A 13,895-nucleotide genomic window follows, 5' to 3' on the forward strand; every position below is an offset into this window, starting at 1 on the left:
GAGCAGGAGCCAAGGGGCTTTTATAGACACATGGACCAGAGGAGGGTCCAGAGGGTGTCAGAGACAGGGAGGGGTGTCGGGGACGGAGGGGGTTACAGAGACAGGGAGGGGTGTCGGGGACGGAGGGGGTTACAGAGACAGGAAGGGGTGTACGGGATGGAGGGATTACAGAGACAGGGAGGGGTGTAGGGACCGGAGAGGGTTACAGGGACAGGGAGGGGTGTAGGGGAGGGATATGGTTACAGAGACAGGGAGGGGTGTCGGGGACGAAGGGGGTTACAGAGACAGGGAGGGGTATAGGGGACGGAGGGGGTTACAGAGACAGGGAGGGTGTAGGGGATGGAAGGGTTAGAGAGACAGGGAGGGGGTTACGGAGACAAGGAGGGGTGTAGGGGACGGAGGGGGTTACAGAGACAGGGAGGGGTGTAGGGGACGGAGGGGGTTACGGAGACAGGGAGGGGTGTAGGGGACGGAGGGGGTTATGGAGACAGGGAGGGGTGTAGGGAATGGAGGGGGTTAGAGAGACAGGGAGGGGTGTAGGGGACGGAGGGGGTTACAGAGACAGGGAGGGGTGTAGGGGATGGAAGGGGTTAGAGAGACAGGGAGGGGTATAGGGGACGGAGGGGGTTACAGAGACAGGGAGGGGTGTAGGGGACGGAGGGGGTTACAGAGACAGGGAGGGTGTAGGGGACGGAGGGGGTTACAGAGACTGGGAGGGGGTTACAGAGACAGGGAGGGGTGTAGGGGACGGAGGGGATTACAGAGACAGGGAGGGGTGTAGGGGATGGAGGGAGTTACAGAGACAGGGAGGGTGTAGGGGACGGAGGGGGTTACAGAGATTGGGAGGGGTGCAGGGGATGGAGCGGGTTACGGAGACAGGGAGGGGTGTAGGGGACGGAGGGGGTTACGGAGACAGGGAGGTGTGTAGGGGACGGAGGGGATTACAGAGACAGGGAGTGGTGCAGGGGATGGAGGGGGTTACGGAGACAGGGAGGGGTGTAGGGGACGGAGGGGGTTACGGAGACAGGGAGGGGTGTAGGGGAGGGAAAGGGTTACAGAGACAGGGAGGGGTGTAGGGGACGGAGGGGATTACAGAGACAGGGAGGGGTGCAGGGGACGGAGGGGGTTACAGAGACAGGGAGGGTGTAGGGGACGGAGGGGGTTACAGAGACTGGGAGGGGGTTACAGAGACAGGGAGGGGTGCAGGGGATGGAGGGGGTTACGGAGACAGGGAGGGGTGTAGGGGACGGAGGGGGTTACGGAGACAGGGAGGGGTACAGGGGACGGAGGGGGTTATGGAGACAGGGAGGGGTGTAGGGAATGGAGGGGGTTAGAGAGACAGGGAGGGGTGTAGGGGACGGAGGGGGTTACAGAGACAGGGAGGGGTGTAGGGGATGGAAGGGGTTAGAGAGACAGGGAGGGGTATAGGGGACGGAGGGGGTTACAGAGACAGGGAGGGGTGTAGGGGATGGAGGGGGTTACGGAGACAGGGAGGGGTGTAGGGGATGGAGGGGGTTACAGAGACAGGGAGGGGTGTAGGGGACGGATGGATTACAGAGTCAGGGAGGGGTGTAGGGGACAGAAGGGTTTAGAGAGACAGGGAAGGGTGTAGGGGACGGAGGGGGTTACGGAGACAGGGAGGGTTGTAGGGGACGGATGGATTACAGAGACAGGGAGGGGGTTACGGAGACAGGGAGCGGTGTAGGGGACGGAGGGGGTTACAGAGACAGGGAGGGGTGCAGGGGACGGAGGGGGTTACAGAGACAGGGAGTGGTGTAGGGGACGGAGGGGGTTACAGAGACAGGGAGGGGTGCAGGGGACGGAGGGGGTTACAGAGACAGGGAGGGGTGTAGGAGACAGAGGGGGTTACAGTGACTGGGAGGGGGTTACAGAGACAGGGAGGGTTGTAGGGGACTGAGGGGGTTATGGAGACAGGGAGGGGTGTAGGGAATGGAGGGGGTTAGAGAGACAGGGAGGGGTGTAGGGGACGGAGGGGGTTACAGAGACAGGGAGGGGTGTAGGGGATGGAAGGGGTTACGGAGACAGGGAGGGGTGTAGGGGACGGAGGGGGTTACGGAGACAGGGAGGGGTACAGGGGACGGAGGGGGTTATGGAGACAGGGAGGGGTGTAGGGAATGGAGGGGGTTAGAGAGACAGGGAGGGGTGTAGGGGACGGAGGGGGTTACAGAGACAGGGAGGGGTGTAGGGGATGGAAGGGGTTAGAGAGACAGGGAGGGGTATAGGGGACGGAGGGGGTTACAGAGACAGGGAGGGGTGTAGGGGATGGAGGGGGTTACGGAGACAGGGAGGGGTGTAGGGGATGGAGGGGGTTACAGAGACAGGGAGGGGTGTAGGGGACGGATGGATTACAGAGTCAGGGAGGGGTGTAGGGGACAGAAGGGTTTAGAGAGACAGGGAAGGGTGTAGGGGACGGATGGATTACAGAGACAGGGAGGGTGTAGGGGACGGAGGGGGTTACAGAGACAGGGAGTGGTGTAGGGGACGGAGGGGGTTACAGAGACAGGGAGGGGTGCAGGGGACGGAGGGGGTTACAGAGACAGGGAGGGGTGTAGGAGACAGAGGGGGTTACAGAGACTGGGAGGGGGTTACAGAGACAGGGAGGGTTGTAGGGGACTGAGGGGGTTACGGAGACGGAGGGGGTTACAGAGACAGGCAGGGGTGTAGGGGACGGAAGGGGTTAGAGAGACTGGGAGGGGTGTAGGGGATGGAGAAGATTACAGAGACTGGGAGGGGTGTAGGGGACGGAAGGGGGTTACAGAGACAGGGAGGGGTGTTGGGGACGGAGGGGGTTACGCAGGCAGGGGTGTAGGGGATAGAGGGGGTTACGGAGACAGGGAGGGGTGTAGGGGACGGAGGGGATTACAGAGACAGGGAGGGGTGCAGGGGATGGAGGGGGTTACGGAGACAGGGAGGGGTGTAGGGGACGGAGGGGGTTACGGAGACAGGGAGGGGTGTAGGGGACGGAGGGGATTACAGAGACAGGGAGGTCTGTAGGGGACGGAGGGGGTTACAGAGACAGGGAGGGTGTAGGGGACGGAGGGGGTTACAGAGACTGGGAGGGGGTTACAGAGACAGGGAGGGGTGTAGGGGACGGAGGGGATTACAGAGACAGGGAGGGGTTTAGGGGATGGAGGGAGTTACAGAGACAGGGAGGGTGTAGGGGACGGAGGGGGTTACAGAGATTGGGAGGGGTGCAGGGGATGGAGGGGGTTACGGAGACAGGGAGGGGTGTAGGGGACGGAGGGGGTTACGGAGACAGGGAGGTGTGTAGGGGACGGAGGGGATTACAGAGACAGGGAGTGGTGCAGGGGATGGAGGGGGTTACGGAGACAGGGAGGGGTGTAGGGGACGGAGGGGGTTACGGAGACAGGGAGGGGTGTAGGGGAGGGAAAGGGTTACAGAGACAGGGAGGGGTGTAGGGGACGGAGGGGATTACAGAGACAGGGAGGGTGTAGGGGACGGAGGGGGTTACAGAGACTGGGAGGGGGTTACAGAGACAGGGAGGGGTGCAGGGGATGGAGGGGGTTACGGAGACAGGGAGGGGTGTAGGGGACGGAGGGGGTTACGGAGACAGGGAGGGGTACAGGGGACGGAGGGGATTACAGAGACAGGGAGGGGTGTAAGGGACGGAAGGGGTTCGAGAGACAGGGAGGGGTGTAGGGGAGGGAAAGGGTTACAGAGACTGCACAGGTGATGGCGGCAGAGTGTGTCACTGAGACAGGAAGGCAGGGCTGGGGCTGATGTGTTACAGAAACTGTGGAGTGTGTTTTTCAGTTGTTGAGGAAATTATAGAAGGGGTCATCATTCAATGTCACAGCAACTGGGACGCTTGGCTCTGAGGGTGGGAGGAGGGAGGGGAACTGGGGGTGCAGTAGGAGACCAGGGGGCGTGAGGGTGGTGAATGCTGTGGGTGGCTGAGTGCACCTTGCGGTTGGATTGGAGGGAGGGGGCAGCAGAGAACGGGTGCTGGTGTGGAGTGGGGAGGTGGGTTGTGTGGGTGAAGCTGACGGAACCTCTCTCCATACCCAGGCAGCAACATGATGAAGAACGCCAGTTGCACTGCCACGCACAACACGGTCTGTCAGTGCAAGGGAGGGCATTACTGCATCCACGAGGAGCAGGGCAGGTGTCAGCGATGCAAGCGGATCTCCCAGTGCAGCTCCGGCAAAGGCGTCACCAGAAACGGTGAGACTCCCAGCTACTGGGCAGGGGTGAAAGCATTCGACAGATATCTGTACACTGACCGGTGTCTCTCTGTCCCTCTCTCTCAGGGGGGATATCTGTACACTGACCGGTGTCTCTCAGGGGAGATCTGTACACTGATCGGTGTCTCTCTGTCCCTCTCTCTCGGGGGGGAGATCTATACACTGACCGGTGTCTCACAGTCCCTCTCTCTCAGGGGGAGATCTGTACACTGACCGGTGTCTCTCAGTCCCTCTCTCTCAGGGGGAGATCTGTACACTGACCGGTGTCTCTCAGTCCCTCTCTCTCAGGGGGAGATATGTACACTGACCGGTGTCTCTCAGTCCCTCTCTCTCAGGGGGAGATCTGTACACTGACCGGTGTCTCTCAATCCCTCTCTCTCAGGGGGAGATCTGTACTCTGACCGGTGTCTCTCAGTCCCTCTCTCTCGGGGGGAGCTCTGTACACTGACTGGTGTCTCAGTCCCTCTCTCTCAGGGGGAGATCTGTACACTGACTGGTGTCTCAGTCCCTCTCTCTCAGGGGGAGATCTGTACTCTGACCGGTGTCTCTCAGTCCCTCTCTCTCGGGGGGAGATCTGTACACTGACCGATGTTTCTCAGTCCCTCTGTCTCAGGGGATATCTGTACACTGACCGGTGTCTCTCAGTCCCTCTCTCTCAGGGGGAGATCTGTACTCTGACCGGTGTCTCTCAGTCCCTCTCTCTCGGGGGGAGCTCTGTACACTGACTGGTGTCTCAGTCCCTCTCTCTCAGGGGAAGATCTGTACACTGACTGGTGTCTCTCAGTCCCTCTCTCTCAGGGGGGATATCTGTACACTGACCGGTGTCTCTCTGTCCCTCTCTCTCAGGGGGAGATCTGTACACTGACCGGTGTCTCTCAGTCCCTCTCTCTCAGGGGGAGATCTGTACTCTGACTGGTGTCTCTCAGTCCCTCTCTCTCAGGGGGAGATCTGTACACTGACCGGTGTCTCTCAGTCCCTCTCTCTCAGGGGGAGATCTGTACTCTGACCGGTGTCTCTCAGTCCCTCTCTCTCAGGGGGTGATATGTACACTGACCGGTGTCTCTCAGTCCCTCTCTCTCAGGGGGAGATCTGTACACTGACCGGTGTCTCTCAATCCCTCTCTCTCAGGGGGAGATCTGTACTCTGACCGGTGTCTCTCAGTCCCTCTCTCTCGGGGGGAGCTCTGTACACTGACTGGTGTCTCAGTCCCTCTCTCTCAGGGGGAGATCTGTACACTGACTGGTGTCTCAGTCCCTCTCTCTCAGGGGGAGATCTGTACTCTGACCGGTGTCTCTCAGTCCCTCTCTCTCGGGGGGAGATCTGTACACTGACCGATGTTTCTCAGTCCCTCTGTCTCAGGGGATATCTGTACACTGACCGGTGTCTCTCAGTCCCTCTCTCTCAGGGGGAGATCTGTACTCTGACCGGTGTCTCTCAGTCCCTCTCTCTCGGGGGGAGCTCTGTACACTGACTGGTGTCTCAGTCCCTCTCTCTCAGGGGAAGATCTGTACACTGACTGGTGTCTCTCAGTCCCTCTCTCTCAGGGGGGATATCTGTACACTGACCGGTGTCTCTCTGTCCCTCTCTCTCAGGGGGAGATCTGTACACTGACCGGTGTCTCTCAGTCCCTCTCTCTCAGGGGGAGATCTGTACACTGACCGGTGTCTCTCAGTCCCTCTCTCTCAGGGGGAGATCTGTACTCTGACCGGTGTCTCTCAGTCCCTCTCTCTCAGGGGGTGATATGTACACTGACCGGTGTCTCTCAGTCCCTCTCTCTCAGGGGGAGATCTGTACACTGACCGGTGTCTCTCAATCCCTCTCTCTCAGGGGGAGATCTGTACTCTGACCGGTGTCTCTCAGTCCCTCTCTCTCGGGGGGAGCTCTGTACACTGACTGGTGTCTCAGTCCCTCTCTCTCAGGGGGAGATCTGTACACTGACTGGTGTCTCAGTCCCTCTCTCTCAGGGGGAGATCTGTACTCTGACCGGTGTCTCTCAGTCCCTCTCTCTCGGGGGGAGATCTGTACACTGACCGATGTTTCTCAGTCCCTCTGTCTCAGGGGATATCTGTACACTGACCGGTGTCTCTCAGTCCCTCTCTCTCAGGGGGAGATCTGTACTCTGACCGGTGTCTCTCAGTCCCTCTCTCTCGGGGGGAGCTCTGTACACTGACTGGTGTCTCAGTCCCTCTCTCTCAGGGGGAGATCTGTACACTGACCGGTGTCTCTCAGTCCCTCTCTCTCAGTGGGAGATCTGTACACTGACCAGTGTCTCTCAGTCCCTCTCTCTCAGGGGGAGATCTGTACACTGACCGATGTTTCTCAGTCCCTCTCTCTCAGGGGGAGATCTGTACACTGACCGGTGTCTCTCTGTCCCTCTCTCTCGGGGGGAGATCTGTACACTGACCGGTGTCTCTCAGTCCCTCTCTCTCAGGGGGAGATCTGTACTCTGACCGGTGTCTCTCAGTCCCTCTCTCTCGGGGGGAGCTCTGTACACTGACTGGTGTCTCAGACCCTCTCTCTCAGGGGGAGATCTGTACACTGACCGGTGTCTCTCAGTCCCTCTCTCTCAGGGGGAGATCTGTACACTGACCGGTGTCTCTCAGTCCCTCTCTCTCAGTGGGAGATCTGTAGACTGACCGGTGTCTCTCAGTCCCTCTCTCTCTGGGGGAGATCTGTACACTGACCGGTGTCTCTCAGTCCCTCTCTCTCAGTGGGAGATCTGTAGACTGACCGGTGTCTCTCAGTCCCTCTCTCTCTGGGGGAGATCTGTAGACTGACCGGTGTCTCTCAGTCCCTCTCTCTCAGGGGGAGATCTGTACACTGACTGGTGTCTCTCAGACCCTCTCTCTCAGGGGGATATCTGTACACTGACCAGTGTCTCTCAGTCCCTCTCTCTCAGGGGGTGATCTGTACACTGACCGATGTTTCTCAGTCCATCTCTCTCGGGGGGAGATCTGTACACTGACCGGTGTCTCTCAGTCCCTCTCTCTCAGGGGGAGATCTGTACACTGACCGGTGTCTCTCAGTCCCTCTCTCTCTGGGGGCGATCTGTATACTGACCGGTGTCTCTCAGTCCCTCTCTCTCAGGGGGCGATCTGTATACTGACCGGTGTCTCTCAGTCCCTCTCTCTCTGGGGGAGATCTGTACACTGACCGGTGTCTCTCAGTCCCTCTCTCTCTGGGGGCGATCTGTATACTGGCCGGTGTCTCTCAGTCCCTCTCTCTCTGGGGGAGATCTGTAGACTGACCGGTGTCTCTCAGTCCCTCTCTCTCTGGGGGAGATCTGTACACTGACCGGTGTCTCTCAGTCCCTCTCTCTCAGGGGGAGATCTGTACACTGACCGGTGTCTCTCAGTCCCTCTCTCTCTGGGGGCGATCTGTATACTGACCGGTGTCTCTCAGTCCCTCTCTCTCAGGGGGCGATCTGTATACTGACCGGTGTCTCTCAGTCCCTCTCTCTCTGGGGGAGATCTGTACACTGACCGGTGTCTCTCAGTCCCTCTCTCTCTGGGGGCGATCTGTATACTGGCCGGTGTCTCTCAGTCCCTCTCTCTCTGGGGGAGATCTGTAGACTGACCGGTGTCTCTCAGTCCCTCTCTCTCTGGGGGAGATCTGTAGACTGACCGGTGTCTCTCAGTCCCTCTCTCTCAGGGGGAGATCTGTACACTGACCGGTGTCTCTCAGTCCCTCTCTCTCTGGGGGCGATCTGTATACTGACCGGTGTCTCTCAGTCCCTCTCTCTCTGGGGGCGATCTGTATACTGACCGGTGTCTCTCAGTCCCTCTCTCTCAGGGGGAGATCTGTACACTGACCGGTGTCTCTCAGTCCCTCTCTCTCTGGGGGCGATCTGTATACTGACCGGTGTCTCTCAGTCCCTCTCTCTCTGGGGGCGATCTGTACACTGACCGGTGTCTCTCAGTCCCTCACTCTCTGGGGGCGATCTGTACACTGACCGGTGTCTCTCAGTCCCTCTCTCTCTGGGGGAGATCTGTAGACTGACCGGTGTCTCTCAGTCCCTCTCTCTCAGGGGGTGATCTGTACACTGACCGGTGTCTCTCAGTCCCTCTCTCTCTGGGGGAGATCTGTACACTGACCGGTGTCTCTCAGTCCCTCTCTCTCTGGGGGCGATCTGTACACTGACTGGTGTCTCTCAGTCCCTCTCTCTCGGGGGGCGATCTGTATACTGACCGGTGTCTCTCAGTCCCTCTCTCTCTGGGGGCGATCTGTACACTGACCGGTGTCTCTCAGTCCCTCTCTCTCTGGGGGCGATCTGTATACTGACCGGTGTCTCTCAGTCCCTCTCTCTCTGGGGGCGATCTGTATACTGACTGGTGTCTCTCAGTCCCTCTCTCTCTGGGGGCGATCTGTATACTGACCGGTGTCTCTCAGTCCCTCTCTCTCTGGGGGCGATCTGTATACTGACCGGTGTCTCTCAGTCCCTCTCTCTCTGGGGGAGATCTGTATACTGACCGGGTCTCTCAGTCCCTCTCTCTCAGGGGGCGATCTGTATACTGACCGGTGTCTCTCAGTCCCTCTCTCTCTGGGGGAGATCTGTACACTGACCGGTGTCTCTCAGTCCCTCTCTCTCTGGGGGCGATCTGTATACTGGCCGGTGTCTCTCAGTCCCTCTCTCTCTGGGGGAGATCTGTAGACTGACCGGTGTCTCTCAGTCCCTCTCTCTCTGGGGGAGATCTGTAGACTGACCGGTGTCTCTCAGTCCCTCTCTCTCAGGGGGAGATCTGTACACTGACCGGTGTCTCTCAGTCCCTCTCTCTCTGGGGGCGATCTGTATACTGACCGGTGTCTCTCAGTCCCTCTCTCTCTGGGGGCGATCTGTATACTGACCGGTGTCTCTCAGTCCCTCTCTCTCAGGGGGAGATCTGTACACTGACCGGTGTCTCTCAGTCCCTCTCTCTCTGGGGGCGTTCTGTATACTGACCGGTGTCTCTCAGTCCCTCTCTCTCTGGGGGCGATCTGTACACTGACCGGTGTCTCTCAGTCCCTCACTCTCTGGGGGCGATCTGTACACTGACCGGTGTCTCTCAGTCCCTCTCTCTCTGGGGGAGATCTGTAGACTGACCGGTGTCTCTCAGTCCCTCTCTCTCAGGGGGTGATCTGTACACTGACCGGTGTCTCTCAGTCCCTCTCTCTCTGGGGGAGATCTGTACACTGACCGGTGTCTCTCAGTCCCTCTCTCTCTGGGGGCGATCTGTACACTGACTGGTGTCTCTCAGTCCCTCTCTCTCGGGGGGCGATCTGTATACTGACCGGTGTCTCTCAGTCCCTCTCTCTCTGGGGGTGATCTGTACACTGACCGGTGTCTCTCAGTCCCTCTCTCTCTGGGGGCGATCTGTATACTGACCGGTGTCTCTCAGTCCCTCTCTCTCTGGGGGCGATCTGTATACTGACTGGTGTCTCTCAGTCCCTCTCTCTCTGGGGGCGATCTGTATACTGACCGGTGTCTCTCAGTCCCTCTCTCTCTGGGGGCGATCTGTATACTGACCGGTGTCTCTCAGTCCCTCTCTCTCTGGGGGAGATCTGTATACTGACCGGTGTCTCTCAGTCCCTCTCTCTCTGGGGGCGATCTGTATACTGACCGGTGTCTCTCAGTCCCTCTCTCTCAGGGGGCGATCTGTATACTGACCGGTGTCTCTCAGTCCCTCTCTCTCAGGGGGGAGATCTGTATACTGACCGGTGTCTCTCAGTCCCTCTCTCTCTGGGGGCGATCTGTATACTGACAGCATTTCTCAAACCCTCCAGCCATGTTGATCCCTGAAAACTGTGTTCGTGTAATTTCTTTCAGCCACCCACAGATCGGACATCCGCTGTGCCCCCTGCCCTCCCGGAACATTCTCCAATGTCACAGACTCTTGGTCGCCCTGTGAGAACCATACCGTGTAAGTCTCTACCTTTCCCACCACTCCTCTCTCTCTTTCTGTTCCTTTCTGTCCCTGCTTCTCTCTTTCGCTGTCCCTCTCTCTCCTCCCCCGCTTTCCTGCTCCATCTTCCCCTTTCCCTATTGCCCTGTTGTCACTCCCCCTCGCCCTCTCAATCACTCCCTCTCCATCCCCATCTCCCTCTGCCTTCCTCAGCTCCCACCACATCTCCCTCTCTCTATCTCCCTATCAGCCTCTCCCTCTCGCACAGCCCCATTCTCTCCCTCTCTGTCTCCCTCTGTCTCACCCCTCCCTCTCCCTCTCCTTCCTTCATCCTCTTCCTTGCCATTTCCCTATCTCTCCCTCTCACAGTCTTGGCCTCTCCCTCTCTCCCTATCCCACTCTCTCCCTCTCTGTCCGACTGCCTCTAACCACCTCTCCCTCTCTGCCCTCTCCCACTAACCACTTCTCCCTCCCCCTCTCTGTCCCTCTGCCTCTAACCACCTCTCCCTCTCCCTCTCTGGTCCTCACCCTCTAACTACTTCTCCCTCTCCCTCTCTGTCCCTCTGCCTCTAATCACCTCTCCCTCTCCCTCTCTGTCCCTGTGCCTCTAATCACCTCTCCCTCTCCCTCTCTGTCCCTGTGCCTCTAACCACCTCTCCCTCTCCCTCTCTGGTCCTCACCCTCTAACCACTTCTCCCTCTCCCTCTCTGTTCCTCTGCCTCTAATCACCTCTCCCTCTCCCTCTCTGTCCCTGTGCCTCTAATCACCTCTCCCTCTCCCTCTCTGTCCCTGTGCCTCTAATCACCTCTCCCTCTCCGTCCCTCTGCCTCTGATCACCTCTCCCTCTCCCTCTCTGGCCCTCTCCCTCTAACCACTTCTCCCTCTCCCTCTCTTTCTCTCTGTCTCTGATCACCTCTCCCTCTCCCTCTCTGTCCCTCTGTCTCTAATCACCTCTCCCTCTCCGTCCCTGTGCCTCTAATCACCTCTCCCTCTCCCTCTCTGTCCCTCTGCCTCTAACCACCTCTCCCTCTCCCTCTCTGGCCCTCACCCTCTAACTACTTCTCCCTCTCCCTCTCTGTCCCTCTGCCTCTAATCACCTCTCCCTGTCCGGCCCTCTCCCTCCCCATCTCTGTCCCTCTGCCTCTAACCACCTCTCCCTCTCCCTCTCTGGCCCTCACCCTCTAACTACTTCTCCCTCTCCCTCTCTGTCCCTCTGCCTCTAATCACCTCTCCCTGTCCGGCCCTCTCCCTCCCCATCTCTGTCCCTCTGCCTCTAACCACCTCTCCCTCTCCCTCTCTGGCCCTCTCCCTCTAACTAATTCTCCCTCTCCCTCTCTGGCCCTCTGCCTCTAATCACCTCTCCCTCTCCGGCCCTCTCCCTCTAACCACTTTCCCTCTCTGTCCCTCTGCCTCTAATCACCTCTCCCTCTCCGGCCCTCTCCCTCTAACCACTTCTCCCTCTCCCTCTCTGTCCCTCTGCCTCTAACCACCTCTCCCTCTCCCTCTCTGGCCCTCTGCCTCTAATCACCTCTCCCTCTCTGGCCCTCTCCCTCTAACTACTTCTCCCTCTCCCTCTCTGTCCCTCTGCCTCTAATCACCTTTCCCTCTCCGGCCCTCTCCCTCCCCCTCTCTGTGCCTCTGCCTCTAACCACCTCTCCCTCTCCCTCTCTGGCCCTCTCCTGCTAACTACTTCTCCCTCTCCCTCTCCCTCTCTGTCCCTCTGCCTCTAACCACCTCTCCCTCTCCCTTTCTGGCCCTCTGCCTCTAATCACCTCTCCCTCTCCGGCCCTCTCCCTCTAACCACTTCTCCCTCTCTCTCTCTGTCCCTCTGCCTCTAATCACCTCTCGCTCTCCGGCCCTCTCCCTCTCACCACTTCTCCCTCTCCCTCTCTGTCTCTCTGTCTCTGATCACCTCTCCCTCTCCCTCTCTGTCCCTCTGTCTCTAATCACCTCTCCCTCTCTGTCCCTGTGCCTCTAATCACCTCTCCCTCTCCCTCTCTGTCCCTGTGCCTCTAATCACCTCTCGCTCTCCCTCTCTGTCCCTGTGCCTCTAATCACCTCTCCCTCTCCCTCTCTGTCCCTGTGCCTCTAATCACCTCTCCCTCTCTGTCCCTCTGCCTCTAATCACCTCTCCCTCTCCGGCCCTCTCCCTCTCACCACTTCTCCCTCTCCCTCTCTGTCTCTCTGTCTCTGATCACCTCTCCCTCTCCCTCTCTGTCCCTCTGTCTCTAATCACCTCTCCCTCTCCCTCTCTGTCCCTGTGCCTCTAATCACCTCTCCCTCTCCCTCTCTGTCCCTGTGCCTCTAATCACCTCTCCCTCTCCCTCTCTGTCCCTGTGCCTCTAATCACCTCTCCCTCTCCCTCTCTGTCCCTGTGCCTCTAATCACCTCTCCCTCTCTGTCCCTCTGCCTCTAATCACCTCTCCCTCTCCGGCCCTCTCCCTCTAACCACTTCTCCCTCTCCCTCTCTGTCCCTCTGCCTCTAATCACCTCTCGCTCTCCGGCCCTCTCCCTCTCACCACTTCTCCCTCTCCCTCTCTGTCCCTCTGTCTCTAATCACCTCTCCCTCTCCCTCTCTGTCCCTGTGCCTCTAATTACCTCTCCCTCTCCCTCTCTGTCCCTGTGCCTCTAATCTCCTCTCCCTCTCCCTCTCTGTCCCTCTGCCTCTAATCACCTCTCCCTCTCTCCCCACCCAGGTGTGCCCTGTCTGGTCGCTTCACTGCACATCCTGGGAATGAGCACCAAGACACTGCCTGCTCCGAGCAGTCCATCACTGGTGAGGATACCTCTCGACTGCCCCCTCTCCCTCTGATAATACGTTTACCTTCAAATTTGAACTCCCCCAGCAGCTTGCCCTCGCCCTCAAATTGCCCCCTCCCTCTCTCCTTCACTCTCCCCCGACTTTCTTCCCCTTCCCCTCCTCTCTCTCCCCTGCCACTCACCCTACCTCCTCCCTCCCCCTCATCTCCCACACACCCTCCACCCTCTCAACCCTTACTGACCTATGTACATCCCATCTCCATCCCCTGCCTCATTCTATCCCATCCTCTGATCATCTCTTTCGTGCCCCTCCCATTCCCCGGCCTGCCCGTCAGGCTCCCCAACCCCTGTTGCTGTAGACCCGCCCCCGTGACGCTGCCTCTGCTCCCTCTGCTAACAGACTCGGGCTGGATCTGGAAAGTCGCCCTCAGCTGTGTGACGCTCCCCTTGCTCATCGCCCTCATCGCCTTCTGGGTGTGCCGGAGACGCAAAGGCCAGCAGGGTAAGCAAGCCCTCCTCCACCTCACTCGTTCCTCCCCTCACCCGCATTCGCAGCCCCTCGCACTCTCACACCGCCTCATCCACACCCTCAATCTCACTCTCACCCCCACACCCACACTCTCACTGCCCTCACCCTCCTCTCACCACCCTCAACCATCACTCTCTCCCCTAACCCTCACTCTCACCTCCCCACTCTCACCCCCTCACCCTCACCCTCCTCTCACCCCCTCAATCTCACCCCCACACCCACACTCTCACTCCCCTCACCCTCCTCTCACCACCCTCAACCATCACTCTCTCCCCTTACCCTCACTCTCACCCCCTCACTCTCACCCCCTCACCCTCATCCTCCTCTCACACCCTCAATTGCACCCCCACACTCTCATTCCCCTCACCCTCCTCTCACCACCCTCAACCATCACTCTCTCCCCTTACCCTCACTCTCACCCCCTCACTCTCACCCCCTCACCCTCATCCTCCTCTCACCCCCACACCCACACTCTCACTCCCCTCACCCTCATCCTCCTCT

At 59.1% G+C, this 13,895-nt stretch overlaps 1 protein-coding gene across 1 annotated transcript in view; it reads left to right on the plus strand.

Moving 5' to 3' along the window:
• The window catches only part of LOC140722836 (uncharacterized), a 111,959-nt gene that overhangs the window by 17,116 nt on the left and 80,948 nt on the right, over positions 1–13,895 (plus strand). Inside the window, exons 3-6 of the mRNA XM_073037488.1 lie at positions 4,051–4,206; positions 10,030–10,123; positions 12,802–12,881; positions 13,266–13,367. Of these exons, the coding sequence (XP_072893589.1) occupies positions 4,051–4,206; positions 10,030–10,123; positions 12,802–12,881; positions 13,266–13,367 (432 nt within the window). The remainder of the gene's footprint in view (positions 1–4,050; positions 4,207–10,029; positions 10,124–12,801; positions 12,882–13,265; positions 13,368–13,895) is intronic.

This window comes from Hemitrygon akajei, unplaced genomic scaffold (assembly GCF_048418815.1).
Source record: "Hemitrygon akajei unplaced genomic scaffold, sHemAka1.3 Scf000090, whole genome shotgun sequence".
NCBI classification, from domain to species: Eukaryota; Metazoa; Chordata; class Chondrichthyes; order Myliobatiformes; family Dasyatidae; genus Hemitrygon; species Hemitrygon akajei.